Source organism: Haliaeetus albicilla, chromosome 29 (genome assembly GCF_947461875.1).
Source record: "Haliaeetus albicilla chromosome 29, bHalAlb1.1, whole genome shotgun sequence".
In the NCBI taxonomy this organism is placed as follows: Eukaryota; Metazoa; Chordata; class Aves; order Accipitriformes; family Accipitridae; genus Haliaeetus; species Haliaeetus albicilla.
Genome location: NC_091511.1, coordinates 4,912,723 through 4,933,444, shown reverse-complemented (window position 1 = coordinate 4,933,444; position 20,722 = coordinate 4,912,723). Strand labels below are relative to the sequence as shown.

The window sequence follows — 20,722 nt, the reverse complement described above, 5'->3', positions numbered from 1 at the left end:
TTGCTCCTCCCCTCCCCACAGCCACCTCTATGGCCGGGGGGGGGGCAGCGAGGGATCCCCCCGGGGGCCGAGACCCCCCCAAAATTACCCCACAACCCCCCCCCCCAGGACCACAAGCCCCCCAGACTACAGGGTGGGGGGGAGAGAAGAGGCACAGGCTGGAGAGGGAGGGGGTTTATTGCCCCCCCCCCAGCACCAAGGGGGAGTCTGAGGGGTCTCAGGGTGGTGGTGGGGGGGCTCCCAAATTCGGGGGAGGTGTTCCAAATTTGGGGGGGGCCCCTACGAAGCGGAGTCGGAAGCCTCGGAGCTGTCTTTGACGTCGGTGCTCTCGGTGGTCTCGCTCACCTCGCTGAGGTCTTTGCTGTCGGCCCCCCCGTCTTCAGGAGGGGGGGGTACGGCCGGAGGTTGTGGGGGGGCCCCCCCGCTTCCGCAAACCCCCTCCCCACCCCGGGGGGGCTCGGTGGGAGCTGGGGGGCGGCCACGCTCCTTCTGCTCCACCTGCTTCCGCAGCTGTAAGGAGGGGAGGATGTTAAAAAGGGGGTTACAGGAGTCCTGGGGGGGGTCTAAAAAAGATTTGGGGGGGCTCCAGGGGGGTGCAGCCCACCCCAGAAAAGACTTTGGGGGCTCCTGGGGGGGGCGGGGGGGGCATTACCTCATCCGCCATTTGGGTGAGGTCCCGCTTCATGGCATAGGCATCCTCCCCATCCGCGTAGTATTTGGGCTCCACCTCGCTGATCCTGGGTGGGGATCATGACACATGACACAGGGGGGTTATGGGGGGGGACGGGGACGACACACATGGGGAGGGGGGTGTTTTGGGGAGGGAGGGGCACGGACGGGGGTGTTTTTGGGGTGCCCCCCCCCCAGCCTAGCCCCCATTTTGTCTCTCAATGTTGCCATGAACTCGTCCATAGCCCCCCTAAACCCCCTCACCCATCCCCCCAGGCCCCCCCATACCCCCCCAAATCCCCCCCAGCTCCCCCAAATCCCCCCTCCAGCCCCCCTAAAACACCCCTCAGCCCCCCCCAAATACTCACTGGAAGTTGAGAGTGTTAGAGTAGAGATGCAGAGCCGCCCGGTTGCTGCCAACCAAAAAAGAGGGGGCTAGTTACTTTTGGGAGGGGGAGTTCCTGATTGGTTTGTGATTTTTTTGGGGGGGAGGGGGTGTCCCCCTAAGCATTTTATTTGGGGATGGGGGGGTCCTCACCTCTTGCGGACATGGAGGGAGACGTACTTGGCGTTGAAGTTTTCGATCATGGCACGGGACGCCTGGTCCATCAGCTTCTGCGCCAACCCCAAGCGCCGGTGGGATCTCTTCACTGCCTTTTTTTTTTTTTTGGAGGGGGGGTTTACAGCCACCGTGGGGTACCCCACAACCCACCCGGGGCACCCCCAAACTACCCAGACACCCACAGATCTCCAGGATCCTCTAACATCACCTAAAAGAACTCCCAAAACCTTCAAAGAGCAAGCCAAAATTCCTGAAGTGTCCCCCCTAAAGACTGGTAAGGAGCACCCCAAAAACCCCTCAAGTGCCCCCAAAAACCCTTAAAGAGCCGCCCTCCCAAACATTCAGACCTCTTCCAAGAGACTCCACTAAACTCCTCAAGGAGCACCCCAAAATTGCTCAGGTGCCCCCAGAGACCCTCAAAGAGCACCCCAAATGCTCAGACCCACTGCAGCAGCCCCCCCAAACCCCTCAAAGAGCCCCCACAGCCCCTCAAGGACCTCCCCAAAACCCCTCAAGTGCCCCCCAAACCCTCTGACCCACTCCAAGAGTCCCCCAAAGACTCAAAACCCTTCCAAGTGCCCTCAAATGCTCAGACCTACACCAAGAGCTCCCCAAACCTCTCAAAGAGTCCCCAAAGACCCTCAAAGAGCACCCCAAAACTCCCCAAAAGCCCCACCCCCCCGCAAGAGCACTGCAGATGCTCAGACCACTTCAAAGAACTCCCAAACCCCCCAGAGACCCCCAAAGAGCACCCCAAATCCTTGTGCCCTCTCCGAGAGTCCCTCAGACTCTTCAAAGAGCCCCCAAAGACCCTCAAGGAGCCCCCCAAAACCCCTCAAGTAACCCCAACCCCCCAAGTGCACCCCAAATGCTCAGACCCACCCCCAAGAGCCCCCCAAACCCCTCCAAGAGCCCTCGCGGACCACCCCAAAACCTCTCAAATGCTCCCCAAAACCCTCTGACCCATTCCAAGACCCACCCTGAACAACACCCCGCTGCCTACCAAGGATGTGATGTGCCCGTGAGGGACGTCATCAGGGTCCTCCTCCCTGCAAGATGACAGGGGTGAGAGGTGGGGGGGTGGGGGACTACTGACACCCCCAAATCCTGTCAGCAACTGCCCCTCCGCCCGCCAAATCAAAGGAGAAGGGGGGGGGGGAAGGGTCCCCCCCTAAACCACACTCACATCTTAGCCAGGACGTAACCCACGATCTTCCCGTTCTCATCTTCGGCGATGTAGGAGAGCTGAGGGGAGAGAAAGGGGGGGTGATGGGGGGGACCCAGGTGTCTGGGGGGGACCCATGCATCTGGGAGCAGGGAGTGGGGGGACACACATACCTGAGGCCAGGAGAGACCGTGGTAAAAATAATATTTCATCTGGTAATTCTCGGGCAGGCAGAGCAGGTTGCAGTGTTGCATGTTCATCAGGTCCTCAGGCTGTCAGTGGGGCGCGTCAGGGCGGTGGTGACCCACAACAGCCCCGGGGGGATGAGGGTGGGGGGGACGGGACGCCCTGAAACGGGCCTGGGCGCTGCCTGACAGCAGCGGGGGCGTCGAGGATGGGGGAGATCCCCGCCAAGGTCACTCCCAGGGATTGGGATCCCCCTCAGACACCCCCCCCCCGGGCCCGGTATCCACCTGAGAGCCCCCCCCGGGCCCGGTTACCCACCTCAGATCCCCCTCAGGGCCCGGTATCCCCCTCAGAGCCCCCCCGGGCCCGGTTACCCACCTCAGATGCCCCTCAGGGCCCAGTATCCCCCTCAGAGCGCCCCCGGGCCCGGTTACCCACCTCAGATGCCCCTCAGGGCCCGGTATCCCCCTCAGAGCCCCCACGGGACGCCGGTTCCCCCCTCCCCGAGGCCCGGCTGACCCCTTACCGGGGCCCACATTCCCTCCCGGGATCCCGACGCCCTCCCCGACCCCTCCCCACCCAACCCCGAGACCCCGATTCCCCCTCTCCGACGTCGCCCACCCGCGCATTTCGGATGTTCATGGCTGCGGCCGCCCCGCCGGTTCCGCCGCCTTCCCCCTCCCCTCTGGCGCCGCTTCCGGCGGAAGAACTCACCCCGACCAATCAGGGCTAAGCCCGCCCACCCGTTTATCCAGCCCCCCGCTCATCCCGCCTCGCGGCGTACTGACAGCCGCCTTAGCCAATCAGTGACTGGAGCTTGGGGGGGGCAGAGAGGGGGGTTAGCCTCGGCCCGCTCTACCCTTTGCCCTCAACCAATCAGGCGCGACCTCCGCGCGAGTCACGCGGACCCCAGCCAACCCCACCGCTCAACTGCTGCCAACCAATCACAGCTGCGCCCCGGGGAAGGGGCGGGGAGGGGGGAGGCCGGGTCGAGCTTTACCTTCTCCCACCCCCTTCCCTACCCAATCGCGCTTAGCGGCGACACGGATCGACAGCGCCGTGAGCCAATGGGGAGGGAGGAAAGGCGGGGCAGCGCAGAGCACAGAGAGGCGGCGTGGCTGAACACGCTTTATTGCGGGGGAAGGGGGGTCCCTACGGGGGGGTCCCCACGGAGATGGGGGGGGGTCTCTGAGCCCAGGATGGGTCCCGTGGAATGTCCCCACCGTGGGGGTGTCCCAGCTCCCAGGGGTGCCCCTGATGCACATTCTGGGGGGGGGGCAATCCCCCAAATCCCAGGGGTGTCCCCACTCGTGACGGGGGGGGGCACTCATGGAGGTGTCCCCAATCCACGTGTCCCCCCCACACACTCACCCCAGGGAGCTTCATGGCCATCCACCCCTGGGGTTACGGGGAGCATTCCGCAGTGTGGACTCCCCACCCCCACCCCCACCACCCCAAAATTGGGGTACAGCTCCCCCCCCCCCCCCCCCCAAAAAAATTAAGGCTGCATGCGGAGGGCCCCGTCCAACCTCACCACCTCCCCGTTGACCATGGGGTTTTCAGCCAAGGCCTGGACGAGGTGGGCGTATTCGAGGGGGTGTCCCAACCGCGAAGGAAAAGGCACTTGTTGCCCCAAAAAATTACGAACTCGTTCGGGCAAACCAGCCAATAACGGAGTGGAGAACAAACCTGAGGGGAAAACAACACCCCCCGCCCCAGAAAAAAAAAAAAAATTAAAAGGAGTGAATTACAGCCCTCCCCCCCTCCCATTTCCCATTCGATGTGTCGTCCTCCCTCAAAAAAAAAACTTAAAGGGGGTGAATTATGTGTGTGTGTCCCCCATATCCTCACCTGGAGCAATGGTGACCACCCGGATCCCCAGCGGCGCCAGGTCACGGGCGATGGGGAGGGTCATACCCACGATGCCGCCCTTGGAAGCCGAATAAGCTGCTTGACCCACCTATAAAGGACACACGTGAGCTTTTTTGGGGGCGTCTTTCCCCCCCCCAACCCCAATCATCGTTTGCCGGTGCTCACCTGCCCCTCGAAGGCAGCCACGCTGGCGGTGTTGACCACCAGACCTCGGTGGCCGTCGGGGTCGGGTTTGTTCTGGCTCATCAGGCGGGCACTGAGGCGGATGACGTTGAAGGTCCCCACTAAGTTCACCTGGGGGGGGGGGGCGGCGGGGAGGGAGGTTGGGGTCTGGGGACACCCCCAAACCTGACTGACACCCCCACGGCCCCCCGTGCTGTGCCTGGGATTACCCTTGATCCCCAAGGTCACCCTGTTGAGTGGGGACACCCCACAACCATGACCACCCTATTGACTGGGGACACCCCACGACCACCCTGTTGTCTGTAGACACCCCACAACCACCCCCCCCATTGAATCCAGGGCCACTCCACACCCCCACCCCGTTAACCCGGGACACCCCAGGACTACCCCATGGACCTGGGATACCCCAAAACCACCCTGTTGACCAGGGACACCCCACAACCACCTCCTCCCCCCCCCCCATTGAACCCAGGGCCACTCCACAACCCCACCCCGTTAACCTGGGACACCCCAGGACCACCCCGTTGACCGTGAAAGCCCCCCAACGCCGTACTCACGTTGATGACCCTCTGGAAGTCCTCCAACTCGTGGACCTTGTCCTTCTTGCTGTTGTAGGTCTTGATGGCGATACCCACGCCGGCGCAGTTCACCGTCAGGTCCAAGCGCCCGAATTCCTTTTGGGTCAAAGCCAAAGCGTCCCCCACTTCTTCGGCCGACGTCACCTACGACGTCGAGGTAGACCCCGCGCCCAAAGTCAACGTTAGTGGTGGGGGGCAAAACGGAAGAGAAACCGTGTCCCGTTCCCCCCACCCCCCACACCTTTGGGTGCTCACGTCGGCGGGGGCGAAGGCGCAACGTTCTCCCAATTCTTTGGCCAGTTGGACCCCCGGTGAAGAAGGAAGGTCGAGGAGGACCACCCGAGCTCCTTGTTCCACCAGACGTTCCACCGTAGCTCGTCCCAGTCCCGAAGCACCGCCGGTCACCAATGCCACCAGTCCCTGGAAGTTTTTTTTTTTTGGTGGGGAGGGGAATAAGGACGGAAAGAAAAAATTAGTGTGTGGGGGGTGTTAAAGAAGAAGGGAAGCCTTTCGCGGTGGTCTACAGAGGGTGTGGGGGGGTCTCCTTTACCTTCACGCTGCGGATGGCCGCCATCGTTCCTCCCGCTGCCCGGCCAATGCGAGGGGGGGGGGCGGGGGGGGGGGGCGGAGCTCGGGAGAGATCGTGGGAGGGAAAAGAAGCGGGGGGGACACGACACACACACACACACACGGGTGGGGAGTCCTATGGGGGAGAGGATGGGGGGACCTTCCCCCCCAAGGGGAAGGGGGAGAGGATGGGGACCCCCCCCCGGGGGGGGTGTCAAGATTAAGACCCCCCGGGGGGACAAGATTGAGACCACCCCTCCCCACCCAAAAAAAGGGGACAGGATGGGGACACCCCCTCCCCTCCAGGGGACAGGATCAGGACCCTGGGGAGGCCCCCACTGCCCCCCCCCTTGTCCCATCCTCCCTCCTAAGGTGGCGACCGGCCAGGGTATAACATTACCTCTGACCTTCCTGGGGGGCAACCGCAGCACCCGTTTCCCAGCCCACCCCCGCCAAAATGGAGGAGAAATCACCCAAAATCCCAGGTAGAACAAGGTGGGGAGGGGGTGGGGGTGAACTGGTGTTGGGGGGGAAACACACAAACCTGCCCTAAGGGGGGCAAATACCCCCCCCCCGCAATGCACCTGTTCTGCCCCAGATTGGGGTGGAGGAGGGGTTTGGGGGTGCAAGAGTCAATTTGGGGGGGGGGCTAAACACTGATGTAGCCCCCCCCCAACAGCCTCGGTACCCCAATTTACCAACTGCCCCACCATGGTGGTCCTGGTGGGGTTGCCAGCCCGCGGCAAGACTTATATCTCCCATAAGCTCACTCGTTATCTCAATTGGATCGGCACCCCGACACGGGGTGAGTATTTTTGGGGTGTAGGGGGCGCTTTATGGGGGGGGAAGGGTTTGGGGTATCCCCTAACCCCCCCCCCCACCCCACAGTGTTTAACGTGGGGCAGTACCGGCGCAAAGCCGTGCAGAGCTACAAGAACTACGAGTTTTTCCGTCAAGATAACGAGGAGGCTATGCAAATCCGCAGGTTAGAGGAAGGCGGGGGTCTGGGGGGGTTTGGGCATTTTTGGGGTACACTTTGGGGGGAGGCAGAGCTGATGGCACCCCCTCAAAATTTCCCTCCCCAGGCAATGTGCATTGGCTGCCCTTAAGGACGTCCGCAACTATCTGAGCTCCGAGGAGGGGCAAGTGGCGGTAGGAGACACCCCCCCTTGCACAAACTACCCCCCCACTTTTTTTGGAGGGGGTCCAAACTGCCCCCCCAAACCCTCAGGTGTTCGATGCCACCAACACGACACGGGAACGCCGGGCCCTGATCCTGCAATTTGCCAAGGAAAATCACTACAAGGTACTGGCAGCATAATTTTTTGGAGGGGATGGGGGGTGTGTGTGAGCACAAAGTATTTTGGGGGGCTTATAGAATTGGGGGGGGGCTACAGCACATTGCTGGAGGGATGGCAACGCTGCTTTGGGGGGTGTTCACAGCATGGGGGGGCAGCGGCACTGCTTTGGGGGGGGCTTTACAGCACATTGGGGGGATGACAGCACTGTTTTGGGGGTGTTCACAGCATGGGGGGGGACAGCGGCAGTGTTTTGGGGGTGTTCACAGTATGGGGGTGGTGGTGGCACCGTTTTGGAGGGGGTAGTCCCAGCATGGAGCAGGGAGAGCAGCACTGCTTTGGGGTGGAACAACACTGTGCTTGGGGGGGGGCAGCAGCACTGTTTTAGGGGTGCTCATGACACAGGGGGGGGGCATCGGTGACCCCCTTTTTGCCCCCCCCCACCGCCCAGGTTCTGTTCATTGAATCCATTTGCGACGACCCCGCCATCATCGAGGAGAACATCAAGGTGAGAACCTGAGAGGGGAGGGGGACACACACACAATAAGGACCCTCAGGGGGAGCCCTGTGTCACCCCCCACCCCCCAAAATCATGCCCCCCCCGCAGCAAGTGAAGCTGAGTAGCCCCGACTACAAGGGCTGTGCCCAGGAAGAAGTGGTGGCCGACTTCCTCAAGCGCATCGAATGCTACAAAGCCACCTACGAGCCCCTGGATGAGCAGCTGGACAGGTGACACCAAACCCCACGTGTGTGTGCATACGTGTCCCCTCAGCTTGGGGACCCCCCCGACTGATATGGGGTGTTACCCCCCCGCCTTATCCCAAGCGGGCTGTCCTACATCAAGATTTTCGATGTGGGGTTGCGCTACCTGGCGAACCGGGTGCAGGGTCACGTCCAGAGCCGCATCGTTTATTACTTGATGAACATCCACGTCACCCCCCGCGCCATCTACCTCAGCCGTCACGGCGAGAGCCAGCTCAACCTGCGGGGACGCATCGGGGGGGACTCAGGGCTCTCCCCTCGGGGGCAGCAGGTGGGGTTGGGGGGGGGGGGACACACACACGGTGATGATGGGCCCGTGGGGTGGGCACGAGTGTGGAGGGGCTGGGGGGTAAGGGAGCAGGGCTGTGGGGATAGGGAATGGAGGGGCGGGGCCAGGGGAAGGGGAGGGGCTAAGGGAGGCCACACCCAACCATGATTGCTGTGGGTAGGGCTGGACAAAGGGGTGGGGCTAATGGAGGGAGACACACCCCCAGTAGTTACTGCAGGTAGGGCTGTGGGCAAGGGGGCATGGCCAGAGACAAGGGGCGGGGCTAACGGAGGCCACACCCCCAGCTGGTACCATTGCCTAGAGTCAAGCCACTCGTACAGAGGCAGGGCTAAGGGAGCAGGCCACACCCACGGGGTGGAGCCACAAAGGGGTGTGGCCATTGGATAAAGCCACACCCCCAGTGTGGGTGGGACCACAAAGGGGTGGAACCAGGGACACAAGCCACACCCCCAGGGCTTTATGCAGAGCTAGAAGCCACACCTATGAGGGGTGGGGCTACCAGAAGGCAACACCCACTGGGAGGGGTGGGACTGAGAGCAGACCACACCCCCAAAGGGGTGGGGCTAAAACAGCAAGGGGCTACCCCATCCCTTACCATTGCACAAGGGGCATGGCAGGGGGAACCCCACCCTATGGGCGTGGCTGGGGTGGGAAAACCCCACCCTATGGGCGTGTCTACCCCCCCACCAGTACGCCCAGGCCCTGGCCGAATTCATCCGCAGCCAACGGATCCGGGAGCTGAAAGTTTGGACCAGCCACATGAAGCGCACCATCGAGACAGCCGAGGCCCTGGGGGTCCCCTACGAGCAGTGGAAAGCCCTCAACGAGATCGACGCTGTGAGTCACCCCCTCTTGTTTTGGGGTTTTTGAGGGGGGGACACCCCCAAATCCACCCCACCCCCCCCATCATCCCTACCCCGCAGGGCGTCTGCGAGGAGATGACCTACGAGGAAATCCAGGAGCGCTACCCCTACGAATTCGCCCTACGGGACCAGGACAAGTATCGTTACCGTTATCCCAAAGGCGAGGTAAACCCCCTCCCCCCAAATTAATGCAGCGTTTTGGGGGGGGGACAACACACACTCACCATACCCCCCCCCCCCCAAAGTCCTACGAGGACCTGGTGCAGCGATTGGAACCCGTCATCATGGAGCTGGAACGGCAGGAGAACGTGTTGGTCGTCTGCCACCAAGCTGTCATGCGTTGCCTGTTGGCTTATTTCCTGGATAAAAGCGCGGGTGAGGGTTTTGGGGACAGTTAGGGACCTTTTGGGGACACCCCCAGACCCATTATCCCACCCCCAACACCCCCCCCTCTTTCCTTCCACCCCCCCACTGCCCAGATGAGCTGCCCTACCTCAAGTGTCCCCTACACACGGTGCTCAAGCTGACCCCCGTGGCTTACGGTGAGTGCAGCGATGTCCCCCCCAAAAAGGGGGTTGCGTCCCCCGAAATGGGACTGTGTGTCCCCCCCCAAAAAGGGGGGACAACTCCCCCCACCCCCAAGCTGTAGCCGGGTCCTTTCTCCCTCTGCGGGGAAGCAGGGTGCGAGGTGGAATCCATCTTCCTCAACATCGAAGCGGTGAACACCCACCGGGAGCGGCCTCAGGTAAAAAGGGGCTTTCCCCCGTGTGTGTCCCCCCCCCAAAGAAAGAGGGGGGGGCACCCCAAAAAAAGAGGGATGGCAGGGGGAGGCATTAGATTTTGGGGAGCCCTCCCACCCCCTGCATGTCTTCACTCCGCAGAATGTCGATGTCAGCCGCCCCCCAGCCGATGCCCTGGTCACCGTCCCCCACCATTATTGAGGGGTCCTTGGCAAGGGGGGGCCCAGGGCTCCCCCCAAATTAAACCTTGCCTTAACGAAGCACTGAGCCTGGAAGTTGTGGGGCTGCACCCCAAAAGGGCACCTTTATTTTGGGGGGGGGGGATGCCAGGGTTTGGGGGGGTCAGGGGGTGGCCTCAGCCTCGTTGTACTGGCTCATCCAAAACGTGGGGTCCTTCCCTTGGATCTGGGAGGGGGGGGGGTGGAGGGGGGAGGAAAAAAAGAGGAGGTGTTGTTAAATCAAGCCGTGGGCCCCCCCCAAAACCCGGGGCCACCCCCCAACACGGCCTCACCTTTGCCACGAAGCGCAGCACGTCCCTTTTGGAGGTCTCCTTGGCCGCCCGGGGCCCCCACTGGTAACTGAATTCGGGGGGGTCTGTCAGGGGGATGGGGGTGATCTCTAAATACCTGCGGGGGGAGGGGCATGGTGAAACCCCCCAACGCCTTTTGGGGAACCCCAAGGGGGTTGTCTGGCACTCCCCAGCCCCACGACAGACCTCTCAAGTTGCTGGGGGGAGGCGGGGGGGGGGGCCAAGGGTTGTTTTTTTTTTTGATCTGCGGTGCGGTATAAACAGCCCGGCCAAGACTGGCGCCGGGGCTGCTCTGTGCACACCGGGGTTTTTGTGGGGGGGGAACAACAGGACATGGGGGACCCTAGGGTCTGGAAAAAGGCGGGAGGGACACCCCCATCCCCACAGTCTGGAAAAATGGACCCCCAGACTCACTTTTGCCGCACAAACTCCTCCGTCACCAACTTCTTGACGTCGCCGAAGACCTCGTGTCGTTCCCTGAGGGTGGTGGGGTTAACGAGGGGCAGCAGCAACAAGACCTGTCCCCCCCCATTATCTGTGTATGCGCATGTGTCCCCCAGTATCCTACCCTGGTTGCACCCGGAGCCGGCGGAGAAATTCCCAGACAGCACCTGGAAAAGGGGGTGTCAGTGGTGGTGGGGTGGCACTAAGGGGGAGTGGGGTACGGAAAGGGGGGGGGGGCCTCACCATCTTTGGCCGTGTTGCCCTTCATGAATATGAAGCTGAGGATGATGAGGAGGAGCCCTAGCTTTGCTGTCTGGTTGTCCCTGCAGCAGACAGAGATGTGTGCCACCCACATGAGCAGGGGACACACACTGATGGGGTCTGCTCCCCCCCTCCAAATCACCCAGCAGTAGCCCCTCACCGGTGCAGGTTCTCCCCCTCGGCGCGGGGCAGGTCACTAGTGAGGATGTAGATATGGTGTTTGGTGTCAATCTCCACCAGCTGCAACCCAAATACCTGCAAAAAGCAAAGGGTTAATCTAGCAGGGAGTTGTTGTTGTTCCCCCCCACCAAAATATCCCCCCCCCCACCTGCTGCAGGGTCTTGCCTGCCCGGTTGACAATCTCTGAGTAGACATCTTTGTATTCCCGGATGACTTTCTTCAGCATATCTACAGGGAAAGGGGAGGAAATCCCTGAGAGATCCTGGATCCCTGAGCTCCCCGAGGGCACTAAGGTTTTTGGGGTCCCCTAAACTCACCTGCTCTCTTGATGGGGATTTTTTTCTGGTCTTTCACAAGCAAGAACTGAACCAGTTCGCTCACCTGCGAGGCAAAGATGGGGGAAAGGCTGAGAACTAGGTGATAACAGAGAAGATAAAATACATCACTCCAGGAGAGGGGATTGCTTCGACCCACCTTCTGATTCACTTGATCCTGGGAGCGCCTCTCCAGGTTCCTCTGCACCTGGCTGTGCGTTGGCATAAAATCCTCATCCCCATCACCGCCCTGAAGGGAAAGACCAAGAAGATACTGCTGCTGTGGAGGGGGAACCCCACACTCAGGTGGGAAAGGGAAGAGAGAAGGCAGAGATGGCGAGGAGGCAGCCTTTTACCTGAGACAAACCCGACCCTTTACTGCGCTTCCTCTGAGACATTTCTCACAGCAGCTCTGAGGAGAAAAGAAGCGCCAGGAGGGCTGAAACTGCGAAGAGACATTCCTCACATCCCCTCCCCGCTTCTCCCGCTTCAACCAGGCCACAAAACCTTCCCTCAACCCCCCCCCAGGCCCGTTAAAACGACCCGGACCCGCCGCCGTTACCCGCTTCCCTCATACCGCGCCTGCGCGCCGGCTCTCCCTTTGCGCATGCGCCCGCGGCGGCCCCGCCTACACCAACGCGCCCCGCCTCCTATTGGCCCGAGCACCTCCTTTCTCCCCACCCACCCCCTTTTTGTCGCATCGCGATTGGGCGAGCGGCCGCCGCGCTTAGTTCCGCCCCCCCCCCCGTTCGCACGTGCGGGCCGGCAGCCGCGAGGCGCGCCTCGCGACCCCCTCCCCTCCTCCCTTCAGGTGGCAAAAAAGGCGGGAAAAGCCCTGCGCGCGCGCCACGCCCCCCGTCCCCTCAGGGAGACAAAATGGCGCCCACGGCCTCGCATCCACCGCTAAAAACGAGATAAAAACACCCCCAAACAACCGAAAATGCGCGATTTCACCCTTCCCCTCGCCTAAATAAAAGTATTTAAAGCACCTCTGTTGCCCCCGTGCCTCCAGAGCCCTCTGCTGAGGGGGAGGAAGAGGCGACAAAATGGCGGCCGAGGCTGAGGGAAGCTTGTTGCTCACGGCCATCCCTGTGCGGTGTGTGTGTGGGGTACCCCGCACCCCAAAACCCCAGGGAAGCCTTCATCACTTGCCTGTGCAGCTGAGGACACCGTGAAGGGGTAAGGTGGAGAACTTTAGGGGGTGACCCTGTTCCTTTTGGGGGTGTACGAGGGGTTTTGGGGAGCAGTGGGGTGTGGCAGTGGGGATGCAGGATGGCTTTTGGGGTGCTCTGTATGGTTGGGGTGGCTCATTTGGTGTCAAGGGGCGGGGTATAGGCTGCCCCATAGGGATTGGGAAAAGCTAAGAAATAGAAATAGAGTATGCTAAATGAGATGCCACCCCCCCGACTGTTCGTCCCCCCCAGTTGAGCCCCCCTTGATCCCAATTTTGGGGTTTACTAGCTGAGCACTGCCTTTGCTGACTCAGCTGGAAAAACGGGGCTCCCCTCAAAATCGGGGGGGCTTCCACATCCCTATTCTGCGACACCCCCCCAGCTGATGAAATGGGATGCGCCCCCCAAAACCTCCATAGGGATTTGGGGGGTCCCTCTCCTCCCCCCCCAAGACTCTACAATCCAACCTCCAGGTTGAGAGACCCCCAGACCCTCCCCCCAAAAAAACCCCTGTACCTCTCAGATGCACCCCCATATTGCCCGTGCTTTTATTTAAAAAAGGGTGCTTTTTTAACCATTTCTTGCTTTAAAAAAATAATAAATCTTCACTGCAAACACCTTGCCGTCAGAACTGCATGGCCGCCTCCAGTGTCTCCGAAAGCTTTGTGGCGATTTTCTCTGCAGGACAGAGGGACGGTCCCAGTTTGGGGGGGATCAGAAGGATTTTGGAGGGGATCAGGGAGGTTTTGGGGAGTTCACAGGGGTTTTGCGAGCTGGGGAAAAGGAGATGTCTTTACTCACCTGCTCTTTTTTGTAGCTTTTTCCTCCGTTTGCTGGCAGCCCGCAGCCCCTGGCCCTGTAACAGGGGGTGGAGGGCGGCCACCTCCTCCAAACGGGGGGCACGGGGTGCAGACCCTTCCCCGCTGCCTGCCGTCTTCACCCGGGGCTTCAGCTCCACCGTCACTGTGCCGAGCTGGGGTGGAAGACATCGAAGATAAACCCATCAGCCCTGCCCCCTCCAAAAAAACCCAACCCCTCAGCAAACACCCAATTCTTTCTGCACCTCCAGGTCGCCATCATCATCCTCCATGGCTACTTCTTCCTCCCCGCCAGCTTTCTCCTCCTCTTCCTCCGCCTCGGGGACACACGGGGACAGCCCAATGCCTGTCACCGTCACTGGTACAGCTACGGGGGGGGGGGAGGTGTCAGGTGAGCTTTGGCGGGGGGGGGGTGTCACCCCAGTGTGCAAAGCAGGGGGGGGATTCCCCTACTTCTCACCTGCCAGCGCCTCGGCATCGCCCCTCTCCAGTGCCTCCAGGTCAAGCGCCGGTCCCAGAGTTGTCAGGATTTGGGCCTCCAGCTGCACCCCCTGCGTTTCAGGGGGGTGGGTGTAGTAGGAGATCTTCCCGCTGTGGCAGAAAAGGGGGGAGTCAGGGAGTGGGGAGACCCCCTCCAGCCCCCCCCCCAGTTGGTCAGGGAGCAGGGACATCCCTCTAGCCCCCTAAAAAGGGGTTCAGGGTGTGGGGAGACCCCCCCCCAGTTCCCCCCCCAACTCACCCACCTGGTCCAGTCACGCAGCAGGGCCACGGCGGCGGCGTGGGGGTCTGGCAGCCCCCCGGGACGGAGCCGGCCCTGTCGCCGGGCCAGGTGGGACAGGAATTGCCGGGGGTCGGCGCAGGGGGGGACCCCGTAAAGCTCGCTTAGCTGTTTTGGGGTGGGGAAACACAGAATAACACACACACAGGGTCTTGTCACCTCCTCCCACGCTGTTGGCACTCTGCAGCCCCCACTTCTCCCTTTGGTTCCCCGCTTTGGGCCCAAAATGGGATGGAAATGCCAAAAGAGGGGACCCCCCCCCGCAAAAAAGCCAACCCAACCCTCACCGTTGCCACAGCAAAAAGGGTCCCCACATACCCTTAGTCCCCCCCAGGGGGGGTCCCCAACGCCCTTAAGTCACCATGGTAACAGGCCTAAGCCCCCAAGGGGGGGTCCCCAACACCCCTAGTTGCCATAGCGACAGGCCTAAGCCCCCCCCCACCCCAGTTGCCATGATGACAGACCTAAGCCCCCAAGGGGGGCGGTTTCCACTCCCCCCTGGGGGGGGTCCCCCACCCACCTGCTCGGGGGGGCAGCGGCGCAGGATGGCGACGGCGGGGCTCAGGGGGTCCCGTAGGCGTTGGGGGGCCAGGGCTCCCCTCAGGGGGGCGGCGGAGGGGGGGGCTCCCGTCGCCATGACGACTCCGGGACAGTCCAACAGTTGGATGTGACGGTCCAGCTGCACTGCCTGCAGGCACCTGAAAGGGGGTGGGGTCAAGGGGGAGGGGCCTCATGAACCCCTCCCACATGAAGGGGTGGGGTCAGTGCAAGCTCCTCCCCCCCGGGGGGCGGGGCTCACCTGGTGACACCCGGTGCAGCCCCCACCCCGCAGGCCCGGCTCCGCTTCAGGCTGTTGATGAGGCTGCTCTTGCCCACGTTGGGGTACCCTGGGAGGCGGGAGGGGGTCGCAATCAGCAATGTATCCCCAAAACCTGCTCCCGCCCCATCTTGCAGACCCCCCCCGCTCACCCACGACACCCACGGTGATGGTCGTTTTCACCTCCCCGGAGCGGCTGTAGTTGGCCAGGACGCGGAGTAAACAGTCGGCACCCACGCAGGCCCCCCCGGCCAGGACCTCCTCTGGGGCCGTCGCTGCCGGCAGCCGGCTCTGCTTCTGTAGGGTCAGGGTGGGGGGTACATCAGGGTGAGGGGGTGTCTCTGCTGTGACCCCCACCATAAATCAACCCTCCCCTCTTTTTCCTTCCAGACACCCCACCAGATTGCGGCTCTGCTGCTGCGTGCACGCCTTGAAAGCCACGGTGGGGAACTCGGCTCGCAGGTACTTCAGCCACGCCGCCACCACGTCCCGCGGCACCAGATCTGGGGGTGGCAAAAACAGACAAAAAAAAAAGGTGTCTCCCCATCGTGTGCAGGAAATAGGGACCACCACAGCCCCCCAATAAATCTCCCCCTCCTCAAACACGTACCGATCTTGTTGAGGACAAGCACCAGGCGCTGGCGGTGCCCGGCCTGCCGGACGGCGGCCTCCAGCTGCGGGCTGCGGCAGCCCTGGGGGTCACGGGCATCCAGTACCTCCAGGACCACATCAGATGCCGCCAACACCTACCAAAAAAAGGGGGTTCAGGGTGAGGGGAGACCCCTGCCTCCCCCAAAACCCCACCATTCCCCCTCCAAGGACTCACCTTGCGCAACTCCCTCCCGTACTGCCGCAGCGAGGCCTCCTCTTGCGTGTCAGGCTGGGTCGTCACTGCCTCCTACGCGACACCCTGCGTTATGGGGGAGGGCACCCCACTATCTGAAGGACACCCCCCCCCCAAAAAAAAAAGGGGTACCCCAACATCCCACCTTGCGCTCGAACTCCCGCTGCCGTCGCAGGGCGTCGTGCTGCAACCCGGCCAGGCTCCGCCGCCGTCCCACCTCCGTCTCCCGGGCCTCCTCGCGACGACGCCGGGCCTCTGCCGCCTGTGGGGACGTGGTGGGGGGGGTTCAAAACTCGGGGGGGGGGGCACCCCCAAACTTCCCCCCCCCTCCCCCATTGATCTATTTCTTTCTTTTTTTACCCTTTTCTGCCTGTTTTCGTTCTGCTGCTGGACGTGGGCAGTGAAGCGGCCCAGCTGTGGCACCCCCGGGTCCTTCTTAACTGCTGCCTTCGCGCGTTTTCCCTGGGGGGGACACACGGTATGGGGGGGCTGGCACCCCCAAACCAGACCGGTGCCCCCCCCCCCTCCCCCGGGCTTGGGGGGGGCGGTAACCCTCGGCGGGTCGCCCCTCACCTGGACCCTCTTCTTTCGGGCAGCTTCGACTTGTCGCCCTGCGGAGAAGGGCAGAGTGAAGGGGGGGTGTCCCCCAAAACCCCCCCGAATCCTCCCCCCCAAGCCCCCCAGGACTGACGGGAGCGGGTCATGGCTGTGTCGTGTGTCCCCCCCCGGCTAAGGGATCACGTCTCTGGCGCTGTGTTTCGGCGTCACTTCCTGCGCGACGGGGAAACTTCCGTCCCTTGTTAGTAAAGCACCACCACATTTCCGGCGAGCGTGCTCCGCTGCCACACTCAAGATGGGCGCAACAGGACTCCACCGCCGCACCCAAGATGGCCGACGCGCCGTGCCGAAGGTGGTGCGCTGGCCACACTCAAGATGGCCGAGCCCCCGTGGTTTACCGCCACACTCAAGATGGCCGCCGCGCCGTGTCACAGCCACACTCAAGATGGCGGACACATTCCCACACCCAACATGGCGACGATACCCTGCCACCGCCCCCCCAAGGTGGCGGCTGCCATGACACCCCCTCCCCCCCCTTCCTCCCTCCCCAAAAAACGACCGGGACTGCCCTTACCAAGAGTGCACTTTTTTTATTCCTTTTTCTCTCAATTTGGGGGTGGGGGAGGGGGCCGAACCTCCTCTTATATATAATTTGGGGGGGGTTTGTCCGTCCCTGTGCCCCCCCCCACAGGGAGGGGGGATGTGTGTGGAGCCAGGGGTAAGACTACACCCCTCCCCCCCAACAGACCAAAAAATAACCCCAAACCGGCAAGAAAAGAAAAAAAAAACAAAAAACCACCCCCCCAAAAAAACCAACCCCCCCCCCCCCCCCAAAAAAAGCCAACGAAACCAAAAAATATATATATATATTTATAGAGATCCTTTGCCGTCTCTGCCGTGCCCGCCCCCCTGGGGAGGGGAAGGAAAGGGTTGAGGGGGGGTGGGGGGTGTGTGTGTTTTTGGGGGTTCCCCCCCCGCCGCCATTGTCACCATCACGCGCGCCCCCCCCCCCGCCCCCCCCCCCCCCCGCCACGGCTACGCCAGCCCGAAGCCCTCGGAGCACTCCTGGATGGCGAGCAGCAACATGTGCCGCAGCTTCTCGTAGCTCTCGTACGCCGGCAGGTCCAGCTGGTTAAAGCTTTTTTTTTGGAGGGGGGGGAGAAACACACAAAAGCGTCACCGGGGTGGTGGCCCTTATGTCACTGTCGTCGTCCCCCCCCCGCCTCAAAAAATGTCCCCCCAGCCCCATACCAGGTGTGAGCGGAGGGCAGTCGATCGGTAGACCGGTCGTCGCGGTGAATCTGGAATTTCTGAATGCCATTCATTCCTTCCAGGGCGGCGAAACCCTGCAGCGGCACCTTGGAGGTTCCCGTCACAAACTGTAGGAATTTGGCTCGGTCCGCTTGGTCGAAAGATCTCAACGCTCGCCAGAACCACTGGATCTGAGGTAGGAAACGATCATCAGCACCTACCAAAACCCCCAAAATTAGGGGTTTTTTTGGGGGTGTGTGTTTAAAACCTCACCTGGATGGAGTTGCCCTGGTATTTGTGGTACTCGGTGTTGGCCTTGAGGTCGTCGATGTCGATGGTGGGCAGCCCCGAGATGAGAAGCTCCAGCTCTTGCTCCGTAAAAATGGAGATGAGGCGTTTGGGGATGATCTCGTAGAAACCCTCCAAAAAGGCGGCTAGTTGCTTCCGGATGGCTCCTGAAGGGGGGGAGGTGTCAGGGGGGGGTTGTTGAGGACCCCCCCGGGCCCCCGGTACCCCCAAACCCGGCGGCACTCACCGGTCATGCGCATCTGGCAGACGAGGTGGACGTACTCCTTCTTGTTCTCCTCCGTCACCAGCACGTTGGCTCCGTTGGGCTTCAGGTCCCGCACCTCGCACACCCCAAACTCCTGCACCTGTGGGCGGGGAAGGGGGGGGCAAGGTGGCGGGGGGTGTCACACGTACTCCTGGGGCACAGGGGACACCCCGAGGAGAGAGGGGACACCCCTAGAGAAGGGGGGGGTGGGGAATGAGGGGACACCCCCTCTCCCGGGACAGAAAGGACACTCTCAAGGTGGGCAGGGTGAGGGAGACACCCCAGGACAGAGGGGCCACCCCCAAACTGGGACACCCCCAGGACAGAGGGGACACACCCAAAGACACAAGGGACACTCCTGGGACTTGGGGACCCCCCCCCAGGACACAAGTGACACCCCCGAAACAGAAGGACCCTTCCCCACAGAGATTTGGTAGGGGGGGACACATGACACGGACATCCCCATGCCTTGTTTTTTGGGGGTACCTGTGCCCCTGGGGGGGTCCCCGGGGTTTGGGGGGGGTGGTGTGACGTGTACCTCGGTGCTGAAGGTGAGGTCGTAGCCCAGGGTGGAGACGTCGTTCTCCAGCAGGTACACCAGGCCCTGGTAGAAGTGGTAGTCCTCGCTCTCCATGTCCGTGTACCTGCGCCCAGGTAGGGGGGGGGTGGTCAGAGATGCCACGAGGGGGGGCTCAGCACCTCACTCTTGGGGTTTGGCACAGCATGAGGGGGTTCAGCGCCCCAAAAAGGGGGTTTGGCACCCCAAAACGGGGGTTCAACACCCCACCAGGAGGTTTAAGACCCCATCAAGGTGGGGTTCTGTACCCCAGGAGGGAAGGTTCTACACCCCAAAAAGGGTTCAACACTCTGTGAGGGGGGGTTCAACACCCCACCAGGAGGTTCAGCACCCTGTGGGGCTGTTGTACACCCTGTGACGGTGGTTCAACATCCCATAAGAGGGGTTCAGCAGCCCACCAGGAGGTTGAAGACCCCCTGAGGAGGGTTCAACACCCAATGACGGGGTTACAACACCTCACTGGGAGGTCCAACACCCCCATGGGGGTGTTCTACACCCTGTGAGGGTGGTTCACCACCCCATGAGGGGCATTCAACACTCCACCAGGAGGTTCAACACCCCAACAAGAGGTTCCAACACCCATGAGGGGCATTCAACACCCCATGGGAGTGTTGCTGCAACCTCATGAGGATGGTTCAACACCCCAAGGGTGGATTTAACGCCTCCCCAGGAGGTTCAACACCCTGTGAAGGTGTTCCAACACCCCATAAGGTGATTCAAAACCTCAAGAAGGGTGCTCACCACCCCTTCGAGGGTGTTCACTGCCCCACGCTACCCCCTGGCCGCCTTCTTACCGGACAGACTTGCCCAGGATGTGCTTATAGAAGGAACGGGTGAAATAACACTCGAGGAGACGGTTGTCGTAGACGGCCTTGGCCACGATGCGACCCACGAACTTAAAATAGCTGAGGTGGTTGGGGTTGCAGTGGGAGGAGGGGTTGATGGTGTAGGTGACCCTGTCACCCGGCGAGGTACGGAACAGGGCGTACATGGGGTTGAACATCTCCCGCGAGATGATCATGTACCACTCCCGCAGGAGACCCCCTGCGTCCTGGCCCTCCTCGCCCTCGAACACAATGTACCTGGAGGGGGAGGGAAGAGACAGGTAGGGTGAGTGTTTTGGGGGGGTTGGGGGGGGTGTTTGAAGGGGCTAGGGGGTGTTTGAGAGGCCTGGGGGATGTTTCGGGGGAGCTAGGGGGTGTTTTGGGGGGCTGGGAGGGTGTTTAGTGGACCTGGGGGGTGTATTAGGGGGTGTTTTGGGGGTCTGGGGGGTGTTAGGGGTGTTTCGGAGACCAAAGGACCTCCTGTAACTCCAAACCCACCCCTGGGGCCCCCCCAGTCCCCTAGTAACAGTCCCAGGGGACCACAAAACCTGGTCCCCAAGGACCTCACATAACCCCAAACCCATCCCTGGTCACATATGTCCCCCCCAAACCCTAACACAGTGCTGGGGGGTCCCCACACACCCCTAAACCCAACCCTGATCCCCCCAAATCCCCAACTACACCCCATTAAGGAGGGGGGATGTGAATCTCCCTCATGCTCCACCCCATCACCCTAAAACCCAACCCTGGTCCCTTCCCCGTGTGTCCCCAACCCACTGGTGCCGGGCTGGGGGGGGGGGGGGGGGGGGGGGCTGAGGGGATTTGTGGGGGGGCTGAGGGGATTTGTGGGGTCTCACAGGCGGTTCTTCATCTCCTCAGGGGATTTGCGGTGCAGCTCGCGGTAGGAATCCTCAAAGACATGGTCGCGACGGACGTGGACGGCCATGTCCTCCTTCCGCAACCCCTCATCCAGCCGCTCTAGTTCCTGTCGGAAATACCTGGGGGGGGGGGAAGGGGGTGTCACGGATTGAGGGGATCCCCCCCCCCCAAATTAAACCCCTCCATCCA

General features: G+C 61.9%; 6 protein-coding genes across 19 annotated transcripts in view; 1 reads left to right on the top strand and 5 right to left on the bottom strand.

The window, feature by feature from the left end:
- Positions 1–159: 159 nt before the first annotated feature.
- Positions 160–3,354, bottom strand: NAA10 (N-alpha-acetyltransferase 10, NatA catalytic subunit). The gene is made up of 8 exons (XM_069774297.1): positions 3,204–3,354; positions 2,570–2,668; positions 2,418–2,476; positions 2,235–2,280; positions 1,208–1,323; positions 1,038–1,082; positions 653–737; positions 160–510 (listed from the first exon to the last, which is right to left on the bottom strand). The coding sequence occupies exons 1-8, from the start codon at positions 3,222–3,224 to the stop codon at positions 280–282; spliced, it is 702 nt and encodes a 233-aa protein (XP_069630398.1). The 5' UTR covers positions 3,225–3,354; the 3' UTR covers positions 160–279.
- Positions 3,355–3,697: 343 nt separating this feature from the next.
- HSD17B10 (hydroxysteroid 17-beta dehydrogenase 10) lies at positions 3,698–5,833 on the bottom strand. Its single transcript, XM_069774293.1, has 6 exons — positions 5,766–5,833; positions 5,471–5,635; positions 5,195–5,359; positions 4,620–4,748; positions 4,434–4,542; positions 3,698–4,271 (listed from the first exon to the last, which is right to left on the bottom strand). The coding sequence occupies exons 1-6, from the start codon at positions 5,787–5,789 to the stop codon at positions 4,081–4,083; spliced, it is 783 nt and encodes a 260-aa protein (XP_069630394.1). The 5' UTR covers positions 5,790–5,833; the 3' UTR covers positions 3,698–4,080.
- A 275-nt stretch (positions 5,834–6,108) lies between these two features.
- Positions 6,109–20,713, top strand: PFKFB1 (6-phosphofructo-2-kinase/fructose-2,6-biphosphatase 1). 3 transcript variants are annotated; one of them, XM_069774286.1, is made up of 15 exons: positions 6,109–6,267; positions 6,462–6,587; positions 6,671–6,767; positions 6,868–6,934; positions 7,014–7,088; positions 7,532–7,588; positions 7,688–7,809; positions 7,906–8,113; positions 8,822–8,968; positions 9,055–9,159; positions 9,240–9,369; positions 9,474–9,536; positions 9,675–9,739; positions 9,876–9,964; positions 20,695–20,713. In XM_069774286.1, the coding sequence occupies exons 1-14, from the start codon at positions 6,240–6,242 to the stop codon at positions 9,933–9,935; spliced, it is 1,350 nt and encodes a 449-aa protein (XP_069630387.1). In that variant the 5' UTR covers positions 6,109–6,239; the 3' UTR covers positions 9,936–9,964; positions 20,695–20,713. The 3 variants fall into 3 exon arrangements, with proteins under 3 accessions (XP_069630387.1, XP_069630386.1, XP_069630388.1); XM_069774285.1 differs by lacking the exon at positions 20,695–20,713 and having other exon boundaries at positions 9,876–9,994; XM_069774287.1 differs by lacking the exon at positions 20,695–20,713 and having other exon boundaries at positions 6,194–6,277; positions 9,876–9,994.
- Positions 9,313–12,021, bottom strand: LOC104320282 (non-structural maintenance of chromosomes element 3 homolog). Of its 3 annotated transcripts, none has more exons than XM_069774296.1 (10): positions 11,819–11,951; positions 11,623–11,712; positions 11,466–11,529; positions 11,297–11,376; positions 11,129–11,223; positions 10,951–11,030; positions 10,832–10,874; positions 10,678–10,740; positions 10,246–10,328; positions 9,313–9,353 (listed from the first exon to the last, which is right to left on the bottom strand). In XM_069774296.1, exons 1-10 carry the CDS (start codon positions 11,858–11,860, stop codon positions 9,328–9,330), a joined length of 666 nt encoding a protein of 221 aa, XP_069630397.1. In that variant the 5' UTR covers positions 11,861–11,951; the 3' UTR covers positions 9,313–9,327. The 3 variants fall into 3 exon arrangements, with proteins under 3 accessions (XP_069630397.1, XP_069630395.1, XP_069630396.1); XM_069774294.1 differs by lacking the exon at positions 9,313–9,353 and adding an exon at positions 10,011–10,139 and having other exon boundaries at positions 10,246–10,360; positions 11,819–12,021; XM_069774295.1 differs by lacking the exon at positions 9,313–9,353 and adding an exon at positions 10,011–10,139 and having other exon boundaries at positions 11,819–12,021.
- GNL3L (G protein nucleolar 3 like) lies at positions 13,159–16,671 on the bottom strand. Its single transcript, XM_069774282.1, has 15 exons — positions 16,583–16,671; positions 16,465–16,502; positions 16,252–16,353; positions 16,037–16,153; positions 15,874–15,945; positions 15,658–15,793; positions 15,447–15,550; positions 15,200–15,344; positions 15,030–15,117; positions 14,751–14,928; positions 14,196–14,338; positions 13,913–14,043; positions 13,698–13,819; positions 13,436–13,607; positions 13,159–13,312 (listed from the first exon to the last, which is right to left on the bottom strand). Exons 1-15 carry the CDS (start codon positions 16,593–16,595, stop codon positions 13,260–13,262), a joined length of 1,614 nt encoding a protein of 537 aa, XP_069630383.1. The 5' UTR covers positions 16,596–16,671; the 3' UTR covers positions 13,159–13,259.
- HUWE1 (HECT, UBA and WWE domain containing E3 ubiquitin protein ligase 1) overlaps positions 17,020–20,722 on the bottom strand; it is a 44,019-nt gene continuing 40,316 nt past the window's right edge. For all 10 annotated transcript variants that reach the window (XM_069774226.1, XM_069774235.1, XM_069774232.1 and 7 more), the window contains 7 exons: positions 20,512–20,652; positions 19,625–19,912; positions 18,792–18,897; positions 18,236–18,353; positions 17,974–18,155; positions 17,701–17,891; positions 17,020–17,587 (listed from right to left, as the gene is read on the bottom strand). In XM_069774226.1, coding sequence (XP_069630327.1) covers positions 17,485–17,587; positions 17,701–17,891; positions 17,974–18,155; positions 18,236–18,353; positions 18,792–18,897; positions 19,625–19,912; positions 20,512–20,652 — 1,129 coding nt within the window. In that variant the 3' untranslated portion in view covers positions 17,020–17,484. The remainder of the gene's footprint in view (positions 17,588–17,700; positions 17,892–17,973; positions 18,156–18,235; positions 18,354–18,791; positions 18,898–19,624; positions 19,913–20,511; positions 20,653–20,722) is intronic.